Raw genomic sequence first — 20,976 nt, 5'->3', positions numbered from 1 at the left:
CTACTTCCAAGCTGGTGTTGAGATGTTGAGAGCAAATGCACAGATCTACCCTGACCTGTTCCCCACTATTTCCCTTTCTGCTTTATAATTTGACTGCTTTTTCCATTTCATCTCTTTGTTTTGCTTTTCTTTACAGTCTTAGTCCCTTGTAAAAAAAAACCCTAGTCTTCATCACTGTTTTTCAAAAATACCGTATATACCAGTGTATAAGATGACCCTTGAAACTGAAAATAGCACAGCAAAAATTGGGGGTCATCTTACATGCCCGACATAGCCCGGAGACAGTATAATGTGCAGCCCTTAGCACCACCTCCTTTAGGTCTTTGGTGCCACTGTTTCTCCTTAAAAAAGAAGCAAAAGAATTTGATTATCCTGCAGACTTCAGGAAACTCCAGGGACCTAGAAGCCAACTACTGGACTGGCCAATTCCTGACGCTCCTGCACAGCAGGTCCATGCATAGGCCACCCGCCTTACTAGAGGGACTAGAAAACGTGCCGGGGTTGTGGGGGAATAAGGCCTGGATCCTGAATTTGAACAGTCTGGGGAACCAATGCAATTTGTCCTGCTTGGTATTTTGACTGCCCAATTCCATCTATTAATTTAGAATTGGGTTCTCTTTGCTGCTCTGCTCCTGACATGTACCCCATCCCAGAAGATGCCATGAATACCTCCAGACATCCCTACCTTGACTTGCTCATTGGACGTCACAGCACAGAAGACAATCTCTGTGAAGCCCTGCGTTGGGAACATCCGGAAGCAGATGCCTCCAATCACTCGGCCATCCTTGATCAGTGCCAAAGTCTTGTGTTTGCTTCCAAGAAAAAGGAAAGGAAGAGTTTGAACCAAAGGGCCACTTTGAGCACAATATTCTTTTCCCCATCTTTCCCTGTTTCTGGACTGCATAAAACAGAGGAATAAATACAGTGCCTGCCCTTAACTATACTATGAATAGGAATCAACTTTATGGACTTTCTAATGATCATAGCTTCTACCTGGAATCCTGGGAACTGTAGGGTGTTTGCTGTTGTTATACATCCTTTCCTTTCTCACAAAACTGAGTTCCCTGAAAAAGGGGAAGGATGCAATCCTATGCATGTTTAGAGAGGGAGATGTCCTACAACTCCCAGCATTCCTCAGACAGCAACACTGACTTTTTTCCATCTTAACATGCATAGAATTGCACCTCTATCCATTAACGGAACTGCTGTGAGGATGCACAGCATTCACAAACACACTAGCACCTGTGGCCAATCTGAAAAATAACTGTGTTGTGACAAAACAGCTCTAGGAGGTTGGTTATATGGTGCAATATGCTAGAAGAAAGAAGTTCAGGACACGTTTGAGGGGGATGGCTCAATCACAGAACGCTGAAGTGCAACAAAATGTGAATATAGTTACAGAAGGTATCAAATAGTGCCTGAGTAAAAAGAGAGGCTGCATGTTCTTGGCATAACTCTTAATCAGGCAAAACTTCACATACTAATTTCGTTGCTGATTTTACTTCGTTTGTTCAGGACACAAGTCTTCCCATCCTTATGCACAAGCCTTTACCAAATAAATGTGCTCTAATTTAAAACTTGCCCAAGGTTCTGTATTACATGGATGATCCTAATACAGCACCACTCTGCCGGCACTCGCACTGCTGCTACTACCTACTATGATCAAGAATGGGTCCCTCGGCAACCTACGGGTCAAAAACCAGGCGGGTGATGTACTCTTTGGGCATCCGAGGCAACTGGTGTGAAAAAACATTCTGTAGCCCAACCAGCCACATGAGGATCTTCTTGTTTGACTTCTGCGAGAGCGAGTTGCCGATGACATGGAATTCAATAATGCCCCGTCGCTCCTCTAGTCGGGCTGTCTCATCCCGGGCTGCATTTGCTGAGAGGAGGCTGGTCTGCAGGCAAAAGAGAACATGGGTGAGAATCTATTCAGTGTAATACAGCATTGTGGTGAGAGAGCTGGACTGGGACGCAGGAGACCTGGGTTCTAGGGTCCACTCAGACATGAAGCTCGCTGAGAACCTTTGGGCAATCCACTGACTCTCAGTCTCACAGGGCAGAGGAAGAGGACTGTGTAAGCCACCTTCAGTTCTTCGCGAAAGGGAAAAAGGCAGGATACAAATGTAATAAGTAAAGGCAATAATCATGTTTTAAAAATGCATGAGTTGGTGTGGCATGTAGATGCAAGATACTTTTGTAGGGCAGGAGCTGGACTTTGTTTCCAACATGCATTTTTAATTTTCTTGAAATAATTCCCAGAATCCCATGTTCAAATTCTGTCACTATAAATTTTGCCAACACAGAAAAAGAGTTTAATTTTCAGCCTTAGATTTGCTAACAACTAAAACAGTCTTAAATCAGATGCTTTTAAAGTAAGGAATTCATAGTTGTGCTTGTTTAAAAAGGACATGCATTCGTCTTCTGACACATGGACTGGAAAAGATCATGCAGAATACGAGGGAGGGATTCTAAAAGGGATGCCTGATTAGAAAATATTTTGGAAAGACAGTCATTGTCATGGTCAACGATAAAGCAGGGACAGGAGAGGAAGCAGGCTGCTACAGCAGAGACAGCCTGTCCTTTGGAAAAGGCCTTCCCACTCCCCCTTGGAGGCTCGGCCAAACAGAAGGAGGTGGGATTCTCATGCTCCCTTGAGGCCAAAGCCAAGCATCACAGGCAAGTAAATTTGGCAGCACATACTGTCACCATGCACGGATTGACCTGCTCTGTTCTGTGGTGGTCAGACTATAGCTAAGGATCATGATAAGCCACATGTTCATTTATTTGCACTGTTTTATTGGTTAGAAAGCCATCCAGACAGTGAACAACAATTCAAAACAATAAGACTGTAATATAAGGACATCACTGGCTGGGGACTTGCAGGACGTTAAAAAAACTTGCATAAAATTACACCCTAAAATGACTCCATACTTTCAAATGCTCATTTTAAAAGATGAGCATTTGCACTCTTTCTAAAGGACCGAGAGTGTGGGGATTAATTTTAACTAGGTTTTCTTAGTTGGGAGCAATGCGGGAGAAAGCCCTTTCCTATATTCCTGGCGAACAAGTTTCTGTGGATATGGGCTCTCTGCCGCAGTTCTTAAAACTCAGGGAGGTTTATGATGAGACAAGCAGTCTCTTTGATACCCAAGTCTTCAACTGCTTAGGTCTTTTAAGAGCAACACCTTGAAGTGCACCTGGAAAACAACAGCCAATCAGAACAGGAGTCATCCGGTCCTGATAACGTGCACTGGCTGGCACTGAAACTCCTTGAGGAATGCGCTCTTTGGAGCACATTGCAGCAGCCTGAGTATGATGTAACTAAGGCACGCCAAGTGTCACCAAGTAGGACTACCCTACCTCAGGCCCCAGCATGGCTGCTGGATCTGTGATGGTCAACATCACTTCATTGACGAGCTCCATCGGGATGTCACCCAAGACACGGATCCTTTTGGCATCCTCAAGAGTCAAACTCTCCGGAAGCTTCCTCTTCTCACCTGTGTGTGAAGAATCAGGCTGAAGGCCGCTTAACTGTGTGGGACCAAAACTAGGTGAAAGCAAGTGACCTGACTCCCAGAAATCATTGCTTCTTAGCATATAGGAAGCATTTCACCTAATTCAGGATTTTGCTGTTGCACAGCAGATGGCGTTCTGCTTTAGATTCAGGGAAATACTTATGACGTGGTTAAGTATTGCCTAATTCCCTGTCAGGGTAACAGCATCTGCGGTGTGTGGTCACAGGGGCAAGGTGCCAGAACACATACAAGCAGGCTATAGATTTGATGGGAATTCAAGCTCAGACAGTGAAATGCTTGTGGAATCTCAGTAAATTCAGGTATCTCATCAATTCAGGGAATGTCTGGGGAAAAGCAGGAGGACTTGCTAGTCTGGACTGATGAGAGTGAGGGCTAACTGGCCTGTGGGAATGGGAGATAGTACAACAGCGGGTACAGCTGACACCAAAACAGGAGGTGGAGTTGGGGACTGGGCAGGTCTCACAGCAGGAATTAAGCAGCCTTCCTGACATACAGGTCCCTCCTTTATTCTAAGAGACAGCATAGGAAGGAAGTCCAGGTAAGAGAGAAACAGAAAGGAGGACGGCTAGGTTTCACAGTGCCCTGCCTGCTGGGATGCACAGATGAAAGGGCTATAAAGAGTTTAGGGACTAAGGGATGTTATAGAGGGCTCAACACTTCACTCTGGGTGCTCTCAGAGATGTACAATAATAAAGCTTGAAAAGAATCTTGGGAGAACTATGCCCCATGACAATCTTTCTGCCACCTTTCCCCAACCAAAGTCCCCTCCAGATGATTCAGCCCACGACTCCCATCAGCTCCAAATTGCATCAGAAATTATGGGAGTTTTAGGCCAAAGCATATGGAGGGATCCATGCTAAGGAAGCTTGCTTTGCAGGGGCCATCCAAATACTTACACTGCAATAAGCACAAAATCTTTACAAGTCTGGACCATCAAAGTATTGATTTTAAATGGAAAAACAGACAACTCCCAGACAGGGCTTCCTATTAAGTCCTCTGCTGCACATGATGGGGTTTTCCTTCTGATATTCCCCTGCTGTGCGTATACCTGGCACAGAATCCAAGGAGCTGCCATCCAGGTTAATTGACGCCAAAGAGGAGCTGCGGCTCAGAGATTTGCTGAAGAGCGGAGTGCTGGCTGCAGGAACAGTGCTGATCGCTGGGCGGGGAAAACAAGTGATAACAACATGAATCCCATTTAAAATGTAAAGCATCTGCGATAGAGAATGCAGGTGGAATCAATGGACCTCGACCTCTGCAGCATGAGAAACTGGCACAATGCTTTCCTTCAAGGAACTCGGGGCTACAGGATTAGTCTTTATTTTTATTTTAAGCTGTGTTTTTAAATGTTTACATTATATTTCAGCATGTTGCCTCTTAGGGTTTTAACTGCTGTGAACTTCTCAGAGAATTTCAGCTATCAGGCAGTATAGAAACGTAACAAATAGATGAAACACTTAGGGTTCTCCTATTTCAGTGTGCACAACAATATTTAATATTCTTCATACTTAGTATTTTCTGATTTTACAATATTTTATTGCATTATTATCATCATCTGTTTTTATGGACTGTGTAAACTGCCCAGAGAGCTTCAGCTGTGGGGCGGTAAGAAATAAAATGAATGAACGAACAATCCTGCAAGATAAGTTGTAAGACAGCAAAGACCCAAGGTTGCCCAACAAGCTTTGTGGCAGAAGGAAGATTTCAAACCAGATTTCCCTGGCAAAGTCCTATACTAGTTTTCTTCCCAGCCTTGTGCCCTGACATAGACTACACATGCCATCAGCCACAGTACAGCCCATAGCTGTAGCCCAAAACATGTAGAGCAAGCAAGTGTAGGGAAGGCTGCTATTCATAATAATAATATTATATATGATAATAATTGGGAAACTTTTCCCTCCCCTCCCTGATATTTAAGTTGGCTGGAAAAACTGGAGTTGTTTTGAATGGAGAGAGTCTTAAAGTATGTGCCCTGGGGCTTGCCTGTCCCAGCTCACTGCCACCTCCAAGGCAGGAGAGCTGGATCCCCCAAGCAGCACTGCAGGTCTTATTCACACAACCACCCAGCTGTACCTGCAGGGTCCTGGCCTGGGATGAGCTGCTCTGTTGCCACAGATGGGAGGCTTGTTCCAGCCCACAGGCTGTTAAGTGGCATGAGGAAAGGCTGCAGCTCAGTGAGAGAGCCTCCCCCTTTATTCCACATGCAGAAAGTCAAAGCTCATTCAGCAGCACTGTCAGTGCAAGGCTAAGAGAGATCTCTGTCTGAGACCCTGCAGTTCCTCCGCCATTCAGAACAGGCAGAAAGTGGTTAGATGGAGCAGCTGCCTGATTCTGAACAGGAAGAGACACTCCAGGGCTCTACACTCACACAACACATGTGCAGAGCTGCCAAATGGGGTCCAAGGGAAAAGACCTACCTGGACGGGGGACAAGTGGAGGGCCTTCTGTTACCGGCATCGTAAAATCAGCCTCCCAGATTGGAGAACTCTCTCCATAGATTTCTTCCTCCAACATAGACAGAAACCTGGCAGGGAGAAGTGGAGCGGGATCAGCAAGACATGTGGGGAAGGGAGTGAAGGCTCCAGTCCCATAAGTCCAGTCAACCCAATGGGCTCAGCACTAAGCATAAGCCCTGCATTCAAATTTCAGTCTGGAAAGCCCAACCTGGTGGCTTTTGGCAAGTCACTCCAGCCTTCATTCTCGCATTTTAAAAAGGGAGACATCAATGCCCAATTTCCTGCAGCTATTGTGCAGAAAAATGAGAAAATGGACCAAGCATTTTGAAGCGATAGAAACACCCTCACCCCCATACAGTTCCTTCCCACTCTACAACAGGGACACATTTTTTCATCCCCCAAAACTACATGTGATGCTAGTTTTGGGGTCATCCATGTACATACTTGCATGTCAAGCCTTGCTAGATCTAATTAGTGTTGCTTTTATTAGAAACCTAAACACCAGATACAAAATAGATGCAATGGTGGAAGGTGGGTGGAGGGAAAGACAGTGAATACACCAGGAATGAGTTTTTGGGCAGGTGAGAACATCTGAAATTTTCAAAGAGCGTCATGGGCGCTTTCAGAAAATGGGTACCAGGATGGGCATGGCGAGTCACCAAACACTCACATCCCAAAGGGCAAACTGGTGAGGCCGTATGAAAGTAGCTTCTTCAAGAACTGAAGTATGAACCTAAAGGGGATTCTAGGCTCCAAAATGGAAAACCCCTCTTTAAAATCCAAATACAGAAGGTACTAGAGGGCAACCCTGTACTTTGCAGCAAGCCAGCCTCCCAAATAACAATAATTTTAAAATATTCCTGCCAAGTTCCCACGGCTGTTATTTTGGCCACTATGTTGCTTAGGATCAGGTCAAGTAAAGCTGTACCACTCATTCCTACTTTTAGTTTCTGTTGAGGGGCTATGTTTTGGCACAGTTTGACTCCTAACAGGTATCAGGGAAATTAAAGTCCCCCATAATGATCACATCATGCCTCATTGAAACACTGGTAATTTGTTTTTCAAAACTTTCATCCTTATCCTCTCCTTGACTGGATGGACCGTAACAGAATCCAACTACTAAGCTCCTTTTATTCCTTTTCCATTTATATTAATCCAGTTGCTCTTGATGGGGTTACAAAGCTCATATGTGTATTTCTGTGAAGAGATATGTATCTTTAACATACAGTGTGACTCCACCTCCCTTACTGTTCCTTCTGTTCTTCTTGAACAGGTTATATCCCGCAAGTTTTAAATTCCATCCATGGAAGTCATTCCACCAAGTTTTAGTTAGGCCTATAATGTCATTTTTGCCCTCATGTACTAAGATTCAAGTTCATGTTGTTTGTTTTCCATACTTTGGGCACTGGTGTGTAGACATCTAAGGCCACATGAAGTATTCCCTAGCTTTTTTCCTATATTTTTTGGAAGACTAGTGTTACGCCCAACTAGTGTCTTTCATTGATGCAGTACATAATCCTTTGTCAGTTGATGTTGTGCTCAGATGGATGCCTTCCTCCCCAGTAGAAATCAGTTTAAAGACCTCCTGATAAACTTCTTCATACTGTGGCCAAGTACATCCTTTCCTTTCTTTGCACGGTGCAAGCCATCTCTTGCCAGCAGTCCATCTTCCAGAAGTTCAGCCCATGGTCTCAAAATCCAAATCTCTCACAGCTGCATCATAGCAAGGAACTCATGAGGACTATTTCTACCACTCCCCATCTTTTCCTCTTCTGCACACTGGCTCCAAATCTTGCTGGCTATTTCCTGGCTCCCAGAATGCCTTCAGCAAAGCCTCTGCTAGGCCATCAGGAACAATAAAGAAAATGCTTAGTTTTCACTCCAGTCAAACTAATCCTAATTTCTTTGGGAATCTTTGCTGAGCAGGACTCCAGAGTTTCCTCACCATGAGAAGGACCAAAAGAGAATGGCCAGTTTTAGGCTTCCAGAGGAGATGGCTCTGTATCTGGCTGTCCCACCAGATGTATGGTGTTATCATGCCTGAACAATCGTCCATTAAAATAATTACATCCTCTACGCTGCAAATTAGCATGTGAGGCAGAAGGTTAAGGTCTACTGGTACATCTCAGGATACTTGGCAGTAAATCAGCAACACTGACTTCCAATGGTTTAACAACTAAAAGGCTCACCTCCTCATTAGATTGCTCTAATGAAGAAAACAGGAAGATACCTGGTAAACAAACCCTTGGGCTTTACCTGAGGTCACAGGCACCTTGGTCCTTAATTCTAATAGTACAGAAGCCCCCCTTCCCTCCCACCCCACCATTTGCATTAGGCTCTGGCTGGTGGACCTTGATATGGTAGGGGGAAAAAACCAAAGTGGACCCATGAAGCATGCAATCTGTTCCTGTAACAGGTCGGTTCTCTCAGCCCCACCGCCCAGCAGCCTGAAGAGGTCCAGCATAAGTTCACTACTTCACTGTGAAGCACTTGTGCTTGTGCTCCCTCCGCAGCCTTACCCAGCTGCTCAGTGCTTCATGAAATGGGCCTTACTTGGGGAAGTGGGTGAGAATGAGGGTCCGCTTCTCAGGCACCAGCTTGTCCTTCTCCACCCGGAACTTCTCTAGCAGCTGCCGGCGAGTAACCGTAAAAGTGGACTTGAGGAGGTTGCGCCCAAATACCTGCGTGGTTTCATATCGTGGGAGGCTGTCGCAGCTCTGGGGCACATGGCAGTAACACAGCCACCTGGCATGGGAGGGCATGCAAGTGAGACAGGCGGTAAGGACTGGGGGTGAGAATTCATTTCCGTAAGATTGGAGTGATGGATGGCAACGCAGAAGGCTTTAAAAGGGGTCAGAGAAATTCATGGGGCATAAGATTGGAGAGAAACAGTGTGGCGTAGTGGTTACAGTGTTGGACTGCAAATTGGGAGACCCAGGTTCTAGTCCCCACTCAGTCATGAGGCTCATTGGGTGACTTTGGGACAGTCACTGGCTCTTAACCTATCCTACCTCACAGGGTTGTTGTGAGGATAAAATAAACCAGATAAGGACTGTGTACTGTGCCTTGAGTTCCTTGGAGAAAAGACAAGATATATTTGGAAGGAGGAGCAGGAGAAGGAAGGGAAGGAGACGGAATGAGGCTACCAATGGCTACTATTAGTCAGGATGGGTATATATTACCTTCATCAACATCATCAATTTTAATATTCCCATCAGCATTTCTACATTGCTTCACATATGTGCAAATCCTGAAGCAGCTAACAAAACAGCACAATCAATACTACTGGACTCATGTCTTGCTTGAGAGCGAGGCAAGCAAGGACTGGAGAGGCCTTGGATCAGCTTCCAGAGAGTTTTTCTTATGTTCTTTGGACTACAAACAAATCTGTCAAGAAATTGAGCTCGTTTAAGAAAGAAAAACACTGAACACCAATCTGAAGGCTTCAGGGGAGAACCAGTGAACAGCCTTCAAGGTTTCAGTTTCAAATCCTATCCTGATGCAGGCATTTTATAAATTCCTCAATGCCAGGCCCGTGAGCTAATGCAGTAAAGCATAATAAAGGAAGTGGCCACAAAAGCAAATGCGCCTTTAAGGCCTTGCAAACACTTTACTTGGCTTTTGCCTAATACAATTGCTGATGTTGTGGCTTTTTTGTTGGGCTTTTTTTTTTGTTTGTCTTCCTGTTGGGCTTTCCTGCTTTTTAAGTAAATTTTCATATCACATCGGTTTTAGGTGTTTTGCTGCTCTGTGCTGCCATGGGAAGACTTCTGCCCTTAAAGGTGGTCAAGTAATATAGTAAACCAACCAACCAACCAACATGCTTTCATAGCCAGCTTCCAGTGGTAACCGCAACATCCTGTTACCCTATTCTGGTGGGAAGGAGCTATTGCTCAGTGCTAGAACTCTTATTTCTCTTATTATCACTACATTACTTTGATATCCCACCTTTTTTTCTTCGTGCAGAGAATCCAAAGCACCGTGCATAGTCCTCCTTTCCTGCTCCACGTTATCCTCACAACTACCTGTGAGGTGAATTAGGCTGAGGATCTCAGGTTGGCCCAAAGCCACCCAGTAAGTTTCATGGATGAGAGGGGACAAGAACCCAGATCTCTTGAGTCTCCGTCCCACACTCTAAGCACCACACCAGCACACTCGACATGCAGAAGGCCCGAGACTCAGTGCCTCGCATCCTTAGGTGAGGCTAGGAAAGAATGCTGCCTGAAATCAGGAAGAACTTCCGCCAGCTCATGTTGACAATCCTGAGTGAGACGGCCCCATGGTCTGACCCAGTGCAAGGCAACTCTCTAGATTCCTATTGTTAAAAGCCTTTTGAGGAAATGGTAAAGGTAAGATTTTATTTACCTTCTCTATTTTTTCTCAACAAAAGAAGACATACCTTTGCTTTAAAATATGAAAACTCTGATTTTCCTTTGTCTGATGCCTACAAACAGCTACCTTACATATAAGAATGGTTTAACAAGTAAGTGGATGTCATTTTCATCGCAGCAGCAGAACTGGATGATGAGATAATACTAGATGGAGGGGAGCCTCCATCGCACTTTGGAAAACGTTTTTAACTATCTTTTAGAACTCAGACTTTGCAAGCACCTATAACCCACCCAGGGGAACATGCCCCTATGTAGATAAGGAAAAGCTCCAATGTACAGCTGCCTGTCTGGAACCCGTCATGCTCTATTGTAAAGGGACTCCTCACCAGGCATTAGGTGAGGAGTCAAACAGGCCAATCCTGTTAAAACCTACTGGAAAGGGAGAAAACATGTTCCCATTCCTCTAGTTTTGCTAGCTAGCCCAGAAGGCTGAGCAGCTAGTGTACTTCTGTTGCCTGGGAAGTTCCTCTGTCTGCAGCAGAATCATCTCACTTCTTGCAACTATGCACCACTTTGGGGAGGTTGCTCCACAGGCTGAGAATTACTGAGATTTGAGGTAGGAATGGCTACTTGGGAGAGAGGGAAACAAAGTCTGCACATGCTCAGAGGGGTGGAGATTTCAGTTGCACACAAGATACTGGGCAGGGATCTGTTCAGCTCCACTTCCTCCCTCCTCTGCTCTCCGATCCCACTTCCTACCAGGGACGGCTCACCGGGTATAGTTGACCTTGTATGTTGCCACATCATCGTTTTGTGAGCGTTGGCGGAACTGGGATGGCGTTTCCAGCTTCCAGTAATTTAGGCACAGAAGGAACATCTTGGAGAGCTCAAACATGGTCTGCCGCTCCTTGGGGGGCAGGTGGCTGAACTTGTACTGTACAAAGTTTAAGACTCCCTGGCAGTGCGAAAGGGGAACACAAGTGGCTTTTAACATCAGGACAAGCCAAGAATCATTTGCCTTGCGCTTCTCCACAGCTTCAACAAATTCAGTTGCCATATATGAATCTCAGCTATTATTTATTATAATAAAACACAATAATTACTATTACTGTTATTGCTAATAATAAAATAATGCCAACTTTAGATCACTGCCAACAGGTCACTGCCAACAATTTGAGATCACATGCACACAGAGCATGAGTTGGGTAACATGTAACACTACCCATAAGTTGTTGTTGTTGTGATATGTGACAACCAGAAATACCCTGTGGCTCCTGGCACCACTGGAAATAACATCTTCTGTAACCTTGTTAATGCAAGACTGCTGAACATGTGTGCTGGAATTTAAGCCACTCTGTTGTTTTGTCTTCCTCCCCTTATCAATCTCACTTTCCTACAAGCAGCTTATTCCAAAGTAAAATGTGTGCTTTCAGTTTTCAGACAACTCATATCAGGTGAACCAAAGCTTGCCGTTCCCTGCTCACAAACTCCTCAAGGGAGGACGTATCCACGTCTGCCTGCCTGCCTGAGAATAAAAGCGCTCAGGAACCTTGAAGTAATGCAGCAGGGGCCAGAAAGAGAACAGCAGCAGGTCCAGGCCTCTTTCCCCAGAAGGACCTGCTCTCACGTTCCTTCCATTTTGACTCATTCTGTTCATTCCATCATCTCTTTTGGCCTTTGAGCTCCTGAGGTTACTTGTAGAGGGGTTCAGAGCGATAAAGCTTCAAACAAAGGAAGAGGCAAGGTCAGGTGCCAGTGGAGAATTTACTGAAGAACTGAATACACAGATGTTTCCTTCTCTCCTGTTATGCCTGCAGTATAGCCTTCCCCAACCTGGCAGCCTCCTGACATGGACTATAAGTCCCATTATCCCCATTATCCCCTTCTCTGGGGCTGATGTGGGTCATGGTCCAACACATGAAAGGGACCATGTTAGAGAAGACTGCTATAACATGTTAATAAGAAAGAACAGAGCATCTTTCTTCATTCTAAACTACCCTCCCTTCCCTCACCCATTTTCTGCACCAATTCATACTGCCTTGGGAACGCTCCTGACCATCACTTTTTCTCTCCCCGTCACCATCCTTTTCCTTTCTCTGTTTCCTGTTTCATCTCCATGCCTTCTGGTCTTAACCGTAAAAATGAAAATGGAAGGCAAGACTACCTTATTTGTCTAACGATAGAACAGGTGAAGGACACAAACACAGATGCATAAAGAGGAGTTCTAGAATAAAGTCAGGGTGCAATGTTATGCATATGAGAGAGCAAAAAGTCCACTGAGATGTTAGGAGTTGCAGGACTTTTCTTTGTCTAAACATGGATGGAATTGCACTGTTAGTCATCAAGTCTCTCCATGCAGACATCCTGCTCTCACCGTCTCTACTAGTGCTGTGTATAGTGCTTTGTGTGTGTGTTTGTGTATATGGGGGGTGTCAATGACAATGCAAAGCTAGGGATCTTCTCCCTCACATCTCACATCTATCAAGCCACTGGTCACCAGACCTTCGGTACACCCCAGCATTTTATGCCTGTAAAAGCTTACCTCCTTTTTGTTCCTCATGCAGCTGGCGAAGAGAACATGACTCTGCTGGGCATTTAACAGTTAACGCCGTTCTTTGATTTTACTATTATTCCTTGATTATATTAAACAACATTCTGGACAGCCCTTCTGTGGTTTACCCATTCTGTTATTTTTATTGCTTTTGTTTGTACATCGCCTTGTGTTCTTACTGAGAGAGGTGACCCACAGATTTTCTAAACAAAGAAAAACATAGTGCCTTACCTGTTCAATGTTTGGCTTTTCAAAAGGGGGGCTGCCGAGGGAGCCCTCAACAACTGGGCGGCTCATCTGCAGGATGCATTTCCTTAGAAGCTGCAGAGAGAAAAATGTAAGTCCAATCCCAAAATCACTGTTATTTTCTTGTGCTTGTTCAAACAAGTCAGTGATCTTCATTATCCATCAAGCTGGAGTCACTTTGGCCAAAAAATAAATATCTGAAAATGACATTTTACTTACTACTACAATTAACCCAGAATAACTGAATGGCAAGCTGACTGTAATGCTTTGGACTTCAGCTCCTATCATCCCCCTGCAGATATGGCCAATGGTCAGGAATGCTGGGTGTTGCAGTTCACAACATCTGCAGTGTACTAGGTTAGGCATGACTGATTTTAGGTACCAATCCAATGCATATTGTATGCGCCTTTTCCTGTGAGTAAAGCCTATGAAATGTGGTAGAATTGCACTGTTGATATACTTCCTCCTGACTCGACAAACAGACTTTCAGCAATTTCTAGTTGCAAGGACAGAAGCAAGAGTTTCATGACTAGAGGGGGGATTAAAAAAGAGGAAGCTGCTGGTCTGTGATGAGGGAAAGGAAGGAGAGGAAATACTAGCAATATCTACCATCTAATGAGAAACTGGAAGAAAGTTTTGTGAGTGAACAAGTAGGATGGGGAAAGAACCATTTTCAAACCACCCTGGACTGAACCAGAGTCAAGTAGCATGACTGTATTTACCTTTACATTATGCTCAGCTCCAGAAAGAATGAGCACCTCTCATCTCTCTTTCTGTTTCCTAACCCCGTGGTTCTTCTTTCTTGCTCCTGAGGAAATTTTTTCTCCATCCACCCACTCTGGCTCCCTGAGCTGTCCTCCTTTCCCCTTCCTCCACCTCCCATTTATATAGTTCTTTCCACAGCCCCCCCGCCCCCACTAGAGTTATTTCTCTTCCCCTTGCCTTGCCTCCAGCCAAGCCATCAGTGTCATTTGGAAGGCTGTGCTGTGACAATCAAGCACCGCTACGAGCAGGGACTTCTCTAAAGCTCTTAAAGCTTGAGAAAAGTTCTGTTCCCACTTGCAGCACTGAAACTGTTGCTTGCAACAGGCTTTCCTGAAGCAGCACCAACTACCTACCTCCCTGTCTGGGTAGAATGTTTGAAAGTGCAGGGGCACTGACTGACAACAGCCCGCCCTGCCCTTGCAAACATACTCCACTGCTTAGCGAAGGAAGAAGCAACAGTCACCTCCTTGCCTGAGTAGGGGAAGAAAATAAAGGGAATCCCTCTTGGCCACCTTGTAAAACGCTATTATCATTAGCTTCATTTCTATACTGCCCCACAGCTGAAGTTCTCTGTATGGTTTACAAGAGTCCATAAAACAGGTAATAAAATACAATAAAAATAGATGAAATCAGAAATACTGTACATTAAAAGTTTAAAACAGTTGAAACCAAACAATAGCAAAGACTTGGTAGAACACCTGGGATGGGCAATCCCCTCAAGCCCCTGAGTATTAAGTCTTTAAAAGTCATAGTATAAAGGGCAGTTTTGACCTGGCACTGAAAAAAATGAGAAATTTGGCACCAGTTGAGCCACAGTGACAAGGCTGTTCAGTAAGTGAGGAGTCACCACAGAGAAAGCCCTCCTCTTTGTTGCCACCCTCTGCACTTCCCTTGGAGTTGGCACTCAGGAGAAGGCCCCAGAGGTTGAGCTACTGTAGTGTTCAAGAAGACTGTGGATGGGAGAGGCACTCCAAGTATTGTGACCCAAAGCCATGTAAGGCTTTAGAAGTCAAAGCTAGCACTTTGAATTGGGACTGGAAGCATACAGACCACCGATGCAAGCAGGCCAGAACCAGTCTTACCAGAGCAGATTACTGAGGCCAGGCTATCCCAATCCAGATAGGGGAGTAGCTGGGCCACCAGCCAAAGCTGGTAGAAGGCACTCTGAGTCACCAAGGTCACCTGAGTCTCAAGTGACAAGGATGTATCAAGGAGCGCCCCCAAGCTACGAACCTGCTCCTTCAGGGGGAGTGCAACCCCGTCTAGAACAGGTTGGATTCCCTCCATCCGGTCAGAATAACCACCTACCAACAGCACCTCAGTCTTGTCTGGATTGAGTTTCAGTTTGTTAGCCCTCGTCCAGTCCACTGTTGCAGCCAGACTCCAGTTTAGCACATCCACAGCCTCACCTGCTGACAATGAAAAGGAGAAATAGAGCTGTGTGTCATCAGCATACTGATGGCAGCCTGCTCCAAAACTCCAGATGATCCCATGCAGAGGTTTCATGTAGATGCTAAATAGCACTTGGGACAAACAGACCCCTGAGAAACTCCAGAGTGAAGACTCCACAGGCCTGAACAATATTTCCCAAACACCACCTTCTAGAGAAGACCCTCCAAGTAGGAGCAGAACCACTGTGGTGCACTGGTCCCCCACTTCCAGCTCAGACAGTGTCTCAGAAGGATATCATGGTCAATGGTATTGAAAGTCACTGAGAGGTCCAGCAGTATCAACAGGATCACACTCCCCCTGTCTCTCTCCAGCCACAGGTCATCATACAGGGTGACCAAGGCCGTTTCCATGACAAAACCAGGCCTAAAACATGTTAGAAGGGGGAAAAATCACAGGTGCAGCATGGAATAGTGGGGTTTTGAGGAACTGTCAGTGGCCTGTGGGCCTTCAGTGAAAAATACTGGACCAGGGCTATCTGAGACTGTCAAAAAGCTTTTGAAACCAGGATGCAAATGATCAATTCAGAATGGCTTCCACCCGGGCTGTGCAACTTGTCCTTACTGACTTACACCACATCATCCAGAATCGCTCCTTGTGTAAAGGATCAAAAACTAAGTTGCCAAGTGAGTGTGTCACAAACTCTTCTTCCCTTGTTTTACATTTTCTTCACTGCCGGAGACAGAAATGGCATTGGGACAAAGCTTCGCACTGGCCATTCTCTAGAAGCTGCTGTCTTCTTGCTTTCTCCATGATTAAAGTTAAGTTATCAGACTGGGATGCAACAGTCCAGCAAAATCCACCAGCGGTTATTAATCATGCTGCTGGTGAGAACTGCTGGCCTGAGCATCTCCTCTTGCTCATGTGGGACACTGCTGCAAAACCACTGGAGACATATCGCAATATTCCCTCCCCACCATGTGGACGCACCTTGAATAGGTAGAAATAAACCTGCTTGGTGTCCGTGTCCTCTTCTTTGTGCACAGACATGAAGAGGTTCTCTACATCCACCACCATCCCCAACAGTCGATTGATCTCCTCCTCAGAAACATTCTCCAGGTGAGACACATGATCAGCTAGGGGAAAGTGAGAGAAGTTGTGTCAGGCTTCAGATTGAGTCCCTTTAAGTCAGGGTGGATAAAAATCAATGGTGGATGGATGGATGGATGGATAGGATTTTAAAAATGTAAATTGGATTTTTAAAAAATAAAATGCTTTTAAAGGAAAAATCTAAAGATATCTAGTTTTTTAAGATACATTACAGTCCAGAGGTTATTCATCTTGAAATAAGGATTAGTTTTTAATTATGTAGCATGACTGTGTAAATAAGTGTAATTATGTAAATATTCATGCAATGTTTACATTTATAGGTAAATGAATTCCATTAATCCATTCACAATGGCATGCTCTTCCGAGGTTTCAGTAAGATTACTGGACAGTTTTTCTACCTAGTAGATACTACCACAGACACTTGGTTTTGCAGTTCTCAAAACTGTGAATTTGTGTCTGTCTCTTCTTTACAGCAAAACTGTTTATGTTTATTTTACATACAGAGTTAAGCAAAATATCTTAATCTGATAGTTCCTTTGCAAATTTATGTACACAGAATCAAGCCCTTCCTTCTTAAGTACTAAGTTTCAAAAAATTCAATGAACAGAAGAAGATTGTTGGGAGTGGAATAGATCTGCTTAAGAAGCTAAGTGTGAGGGAGGGACAAGCAGTAAAAATGAAAGTGAGACCTTTTGAGCAGAATACTCCACAAATCTTTTGGATCTTTTTGTGTATAGCCTGAGGTTTATAACATTATTCTTTCCTGGAGGAGAAAACCTATAATGGTAGCAAGCCATAAAATAGACCCAGTTTAGGAATATTTTAATGAAGTTCCTCCACCTATGGGTAAAGCAGGCATGCATGCAAATTATGCCGAAAACCATGATTTAAATCTAGTCTTACCAATTAGTGATTTAAATCAAATTCACCCTACTTTAAGCTAAAGACCAAGACAGTAAAAAACTGAGCCTCATTTCTCTCCATACATATAAACACTCCCTGTTCATGGGGCGGGGGGGGGGGGCAGGCTGTGTTACACAAATTTGCTGTGTACACAAACCTTTACAGCAGGGGTGAACCTTTTGTGGCCCGTTGGCCTGTCACTCCCATGATGCTGGCTAGGGCCAATGGAAGTTATAGGCCCAAACACCTGAAAGGCTGCAGAGCTCTGCTTTACAGTGTAATGGATAGAGTGAAACAGAACTGGAGACAGGAGGATTCAGCCCACACCCCGGCTATGCTTCAAAACTCATCAGGTAGCTTTGCGCCTATCACACTTAGTTTACCCTACCTCATAGGGATGTTGTGAGGGTAAAATGGGGGGCATGCACAATGGGCTGGGTTTGCTGGAAGGGGAGGGGGAGGGGGAGGGGAACGGGAGTGGAGTCCCTGTGGATTTTACTCTGCTAGCCAAAACAGCTATAGGGGGCAGTGCTCATCTCCATTCCAAAAGCCATGAGCCAGCACGGTCTGAAGATGTTCCTGTGGTTGCATAGTCAGCATGTTTCCTCCCTACTGAAGTTGGATGAAGGCTGGGATATTACTTAATAAAGAAAAATCGCCACCAGGTAAATCTGGTATTGAATCTGGTATCTAAAGAACTCCATGGAATTTATCTTTCTTTTAGAAAAATGGGGGGAAAGGAAAAGAAAGTGGGAGCACAAGTGCTTAGACCATAATGGTTGTAACAAGCAGGACCAGCAACATCCTCAACTCAGTCCTAGTGCCCTAATAGGGCTCAAAGCTGTTGCAGCCTGTCATAGCTCTCCTTTTCACCATATTTTGTCTCCCAGCACGCAGCGCTGGATCCCCAAAATTTTAATTTCCCGGTAAGCCTGAAGTAGCACCACAGTAGGACATGACAGGAAATTTAAATGGCAACAACCATTTCAGATTGCAAACCTGCAGGCTGGAACTGTCTTGTTTTACTGAGCTCATGTACTCTCCTCCAGGAGCCTTTTTGGCTGTGGAGCAGAATGAAAGTACTTTAAAGAAATGAATGCATGAAAAATGAGAAATGGACAGAGAGGAAAAATAACTGTACACTTATCAATTTCTGCTCTCGCCCTTTCTAACCTCTGGAAAGCAGGCATGGCTTTTGCTGGGGGCAAGCTGGAGGAAAAGCCCCCACCCCTCCCCGCACCTAAGTGCCTCCCCTGGAGTTTCACACATTACCTAGAGTGTGCCCACAACTGCGGCAGGGCTCGCTGAGGTTGGTGACTGTCTGCTGCAGATCCATGCGAGGTGCTGTGGGGGGATTTGGGTTCTTCCAGCCATTACACTTGCAGGAGTCATTAGCCTATACGAGAGGATGGAGAGAGAGGCCGAGATGACAATATTCACTGCAAGTAGACCTTTTGTAGGAAATCTGGACTTTTAACAGGGCTTACTTTTTTCATTTATTAAAGTGTTCAAGAATTGCCCTTTGCCCAAAAGGATCCTCTCCCCCACCAAGATAACTTAGAAACTCATGTCAAAAAACAAACAAATCAAGAATTATATAGTACCAACTTTGAAACATACAAGAGAGAGCGGAGAAAATTCATCTTAAAGCCGAGTAAACCCAAACAGAAGTTTTTAATGGCCTGGCTAACGCTCAGCAAAGATACCATGACTATTTAGGCAGAACATCCAGCATGCCCCATCCAGGCTTCTTGGCTAGGGCATGCTGGGAATTGCAAGGCTTTTTTCTGTCTAAACATGCATATCACTATGAAAGCTGCACAGTGAAGAAGCCAACAAGAAGAAAATCGATGCATCTGAAACATGGTGCTAGAGGTGCACTTTGAGAATACCCTGGACTGTCAAAAAGACAAACAAGTGAGCCCTAGGTCAGATCAACCCAGAACTTCCCTAGAAGCAAAATGGCAAAACTGAGACTATCATACTTTGAGCACATCATGAGAAGGCAAAACTCCCTGGAGAAGACTATTACGCTAGGCAAGGATTCAGGCAGAAGACGAAAAGGAAAGCCATGATAAATGTCAGAATGTCTGGAATAATAAATATGTCTTTTGTCTGATGCTGAAAAGATGACAGTTTTGTCTTCAGGTGAGCTTATTTAGAGGCAGTGTTTCACAGATGTGGGTCTACCACAAAAAAGCTCCATTCACAAGTCATGCGGGACTTTATAGGTTAAGGCCAGTACTTTGAATTGGAAGCAATTCATGGAATTAAGGCAGATATTAGTGACAAAAGATGAAATTCTCAACTTTACTGATGAACTGAAAGTCAGCTGGTCCAGTTGGTATCCATCCTAAAGTTAACAAAAAGCTCAAGCATGAAATTGCTGAACTTGCCAAAATATTTAGCATGTCCCTAGAATTCGCTCTTGTACCAAATGATTGGCATTACATTGGCCATTCTCCAATCCACATGGTTTCTGTAAGGGGAAGTCTTGTCTTACTAACCTATTGGAGTTCTTTGAGAGTGTCAAGAAGCATGTGGACAGGGGCAATCCAGTAGACACTGTTTGCTTGGACTTCCAGAAGGCTTTTGACAAAGACTCTCATCAAAAGCTCCTGAGCAAATTAAACAGTCAAAGGAGGGATCATACTCTTATGGATCACTAACTGGTTAAAGAACATAAGACAGAGGATGGGAATACATGGCAATTTCTCTAAATGGAGAGATGTCACCAGTGGAATCCCACAGGGTTCTGTATTAGGTCCTATTCTGCCTTCAACCTATTCATAAATGATCTGGAATTAAGACTATCTAGTGATGTGGCCACATTTGCTGATGACACTAAACTTTTAAGGGTGGTTAAATCCAAAAGGGCTTGTGAGGAGCTCAAAAGGGATCTGTCTAAAATGAGAGAATGGCCATCAGAAGGGCGAACGTACTTCAATATAAGCAAGCGTAGAGTAATGCATACTGGGGCAAAAAAATCTCAACTTCAAGAATGCACTAATGGGATCTGAACTAGTAGTGACTGAGCAAGCAAGGGATCTTTGGTGGATAGCTCAATGAACATGTTGGCTCACAGTGAGACTGCTGTGAAGAAGACAAGCTCGATGCTAGGCATCATTAGGAATGGGGTAGAAAATAGAACTGTCACAATCTCACTTCCCTTATACAAATTCTCAGTATGGCCACATTTGGAATATTGTGTTCAGTTCTGGTTGCTCTACCTGAAAAAGGACATTGTTGAGTTGCAAGAGGTGCAGAGAAGGGCGACAAAGATGCTCAGTGGGCTGGAGCAGCTCTCCTGTGAGAAGCAGCTACAATTGGGACTCTTCAGCACAGAAAAGGCAAGTAAGGGGAGGCATTGTAAGAAGTCCTTAAAATAATGCATGGTGTGGGGAAAGACGAGGAAGACATGAACCTTCCTATCCCATGACACTTGAACCCAGGGTCATCCCATGAATCTGGTTGATGGGAGGTTTAAGAAAGATAAAAGGAAATTCTTCCAGCAGCATAGAGACCAACTGTGGAATTCGCTGTCATGGGAAGTGGTGATGGCCATCAATCTGGATCAATTTAAAAAAGGAATTGTAGAGATTCATGAGGGAGGAAGCTGTCAGTTACCAGGCTATCCCCATCCAGCATAGCTGTACTACCAGCTTGAAGGTACTCCATGTCATAAC

The 20,976-nt window shown here is 44.6% G+C and overlaps 1 protein-coding gene across 5 annotated transcripts in view; it reads right to left on the bottom strand.

Moving 5' to 3' along the window:
* The window catches only part of KAT2A (lysine acetyltransferase 2A), a 35,107-nt gene that overhangs the window by 12,346 nt on the left and 1,785 nt on the right, over positions 1 to 20,976 (bottom strand). For all 5 annotated transcript variants that reach the window (XR_006416139.1, XR_006416140.1, XM_044444780.1 and 2 more), the window contains exons 2-11: positions 18,563 to 18,686; positions 16,268 to 16,413; positions 13,109 to 13,198; positions 11,100 to 11,281; positions 8,549 to 8,740; positions 5,957 to 6,063; positions 4,588 to 4,698; positions 3,364 to 3,500; positions 1,690 to 1,898; positions 686 to 812 (exon numbers count right to left, since the gene is read on the bottom strand). Coding sequence is in view for 3 of the 5 variants with exons in the window: in XM_044444780.1 (XP_044300715.1) it covers positions 686 to 812; positions 1,690 to 1,898; positions 3,364 to 3,500; positions 4,588 to 4,698; positions 5,957 to 6,063; positions 8,549 to 8,740; positions 11,100 to 11,281; positions 13,109 to 13,198; positions 16,268 to 16,413; positions 18,563 to 18,686 (1,425 nt within the window). In the remaining 2 variants the exon portion in view is untranslated. The remainder of the gene's footprint in view (positions 1 to 685; positions 813 to 1,689; positions 1,899 to 3,363; positions 3,501 to 4,587; positions 4,699 to 5,956; positions 6,064 to 8,548; positions 8,741 to 11,099; positions 11,282 to 13,108; positions 13,199 to 16,267; positions 16,414 to 18,562; positions 18,687 to 20,976) is intronic.

The sequence above is a fragment of the Varanus komodoensis genome, unplaced genomic scaffold (assembly GCF_004798865.1).
Source record: "Varanus komodoensis strain SLA01 unplaced genomic scaffold, ASM479886v1 scaffold45, whole genome shotgun sequence".
NCBI lineage: Eukaryota > Metazoa > Chordata > Lepidosauria > Squamata > Varanidae > Varanus > Varanus komodoensis.
Note: the sequence above shows the minus strand (reverse complement) of the source record. Positions and strands in the feature narration are given on the sequence as shown.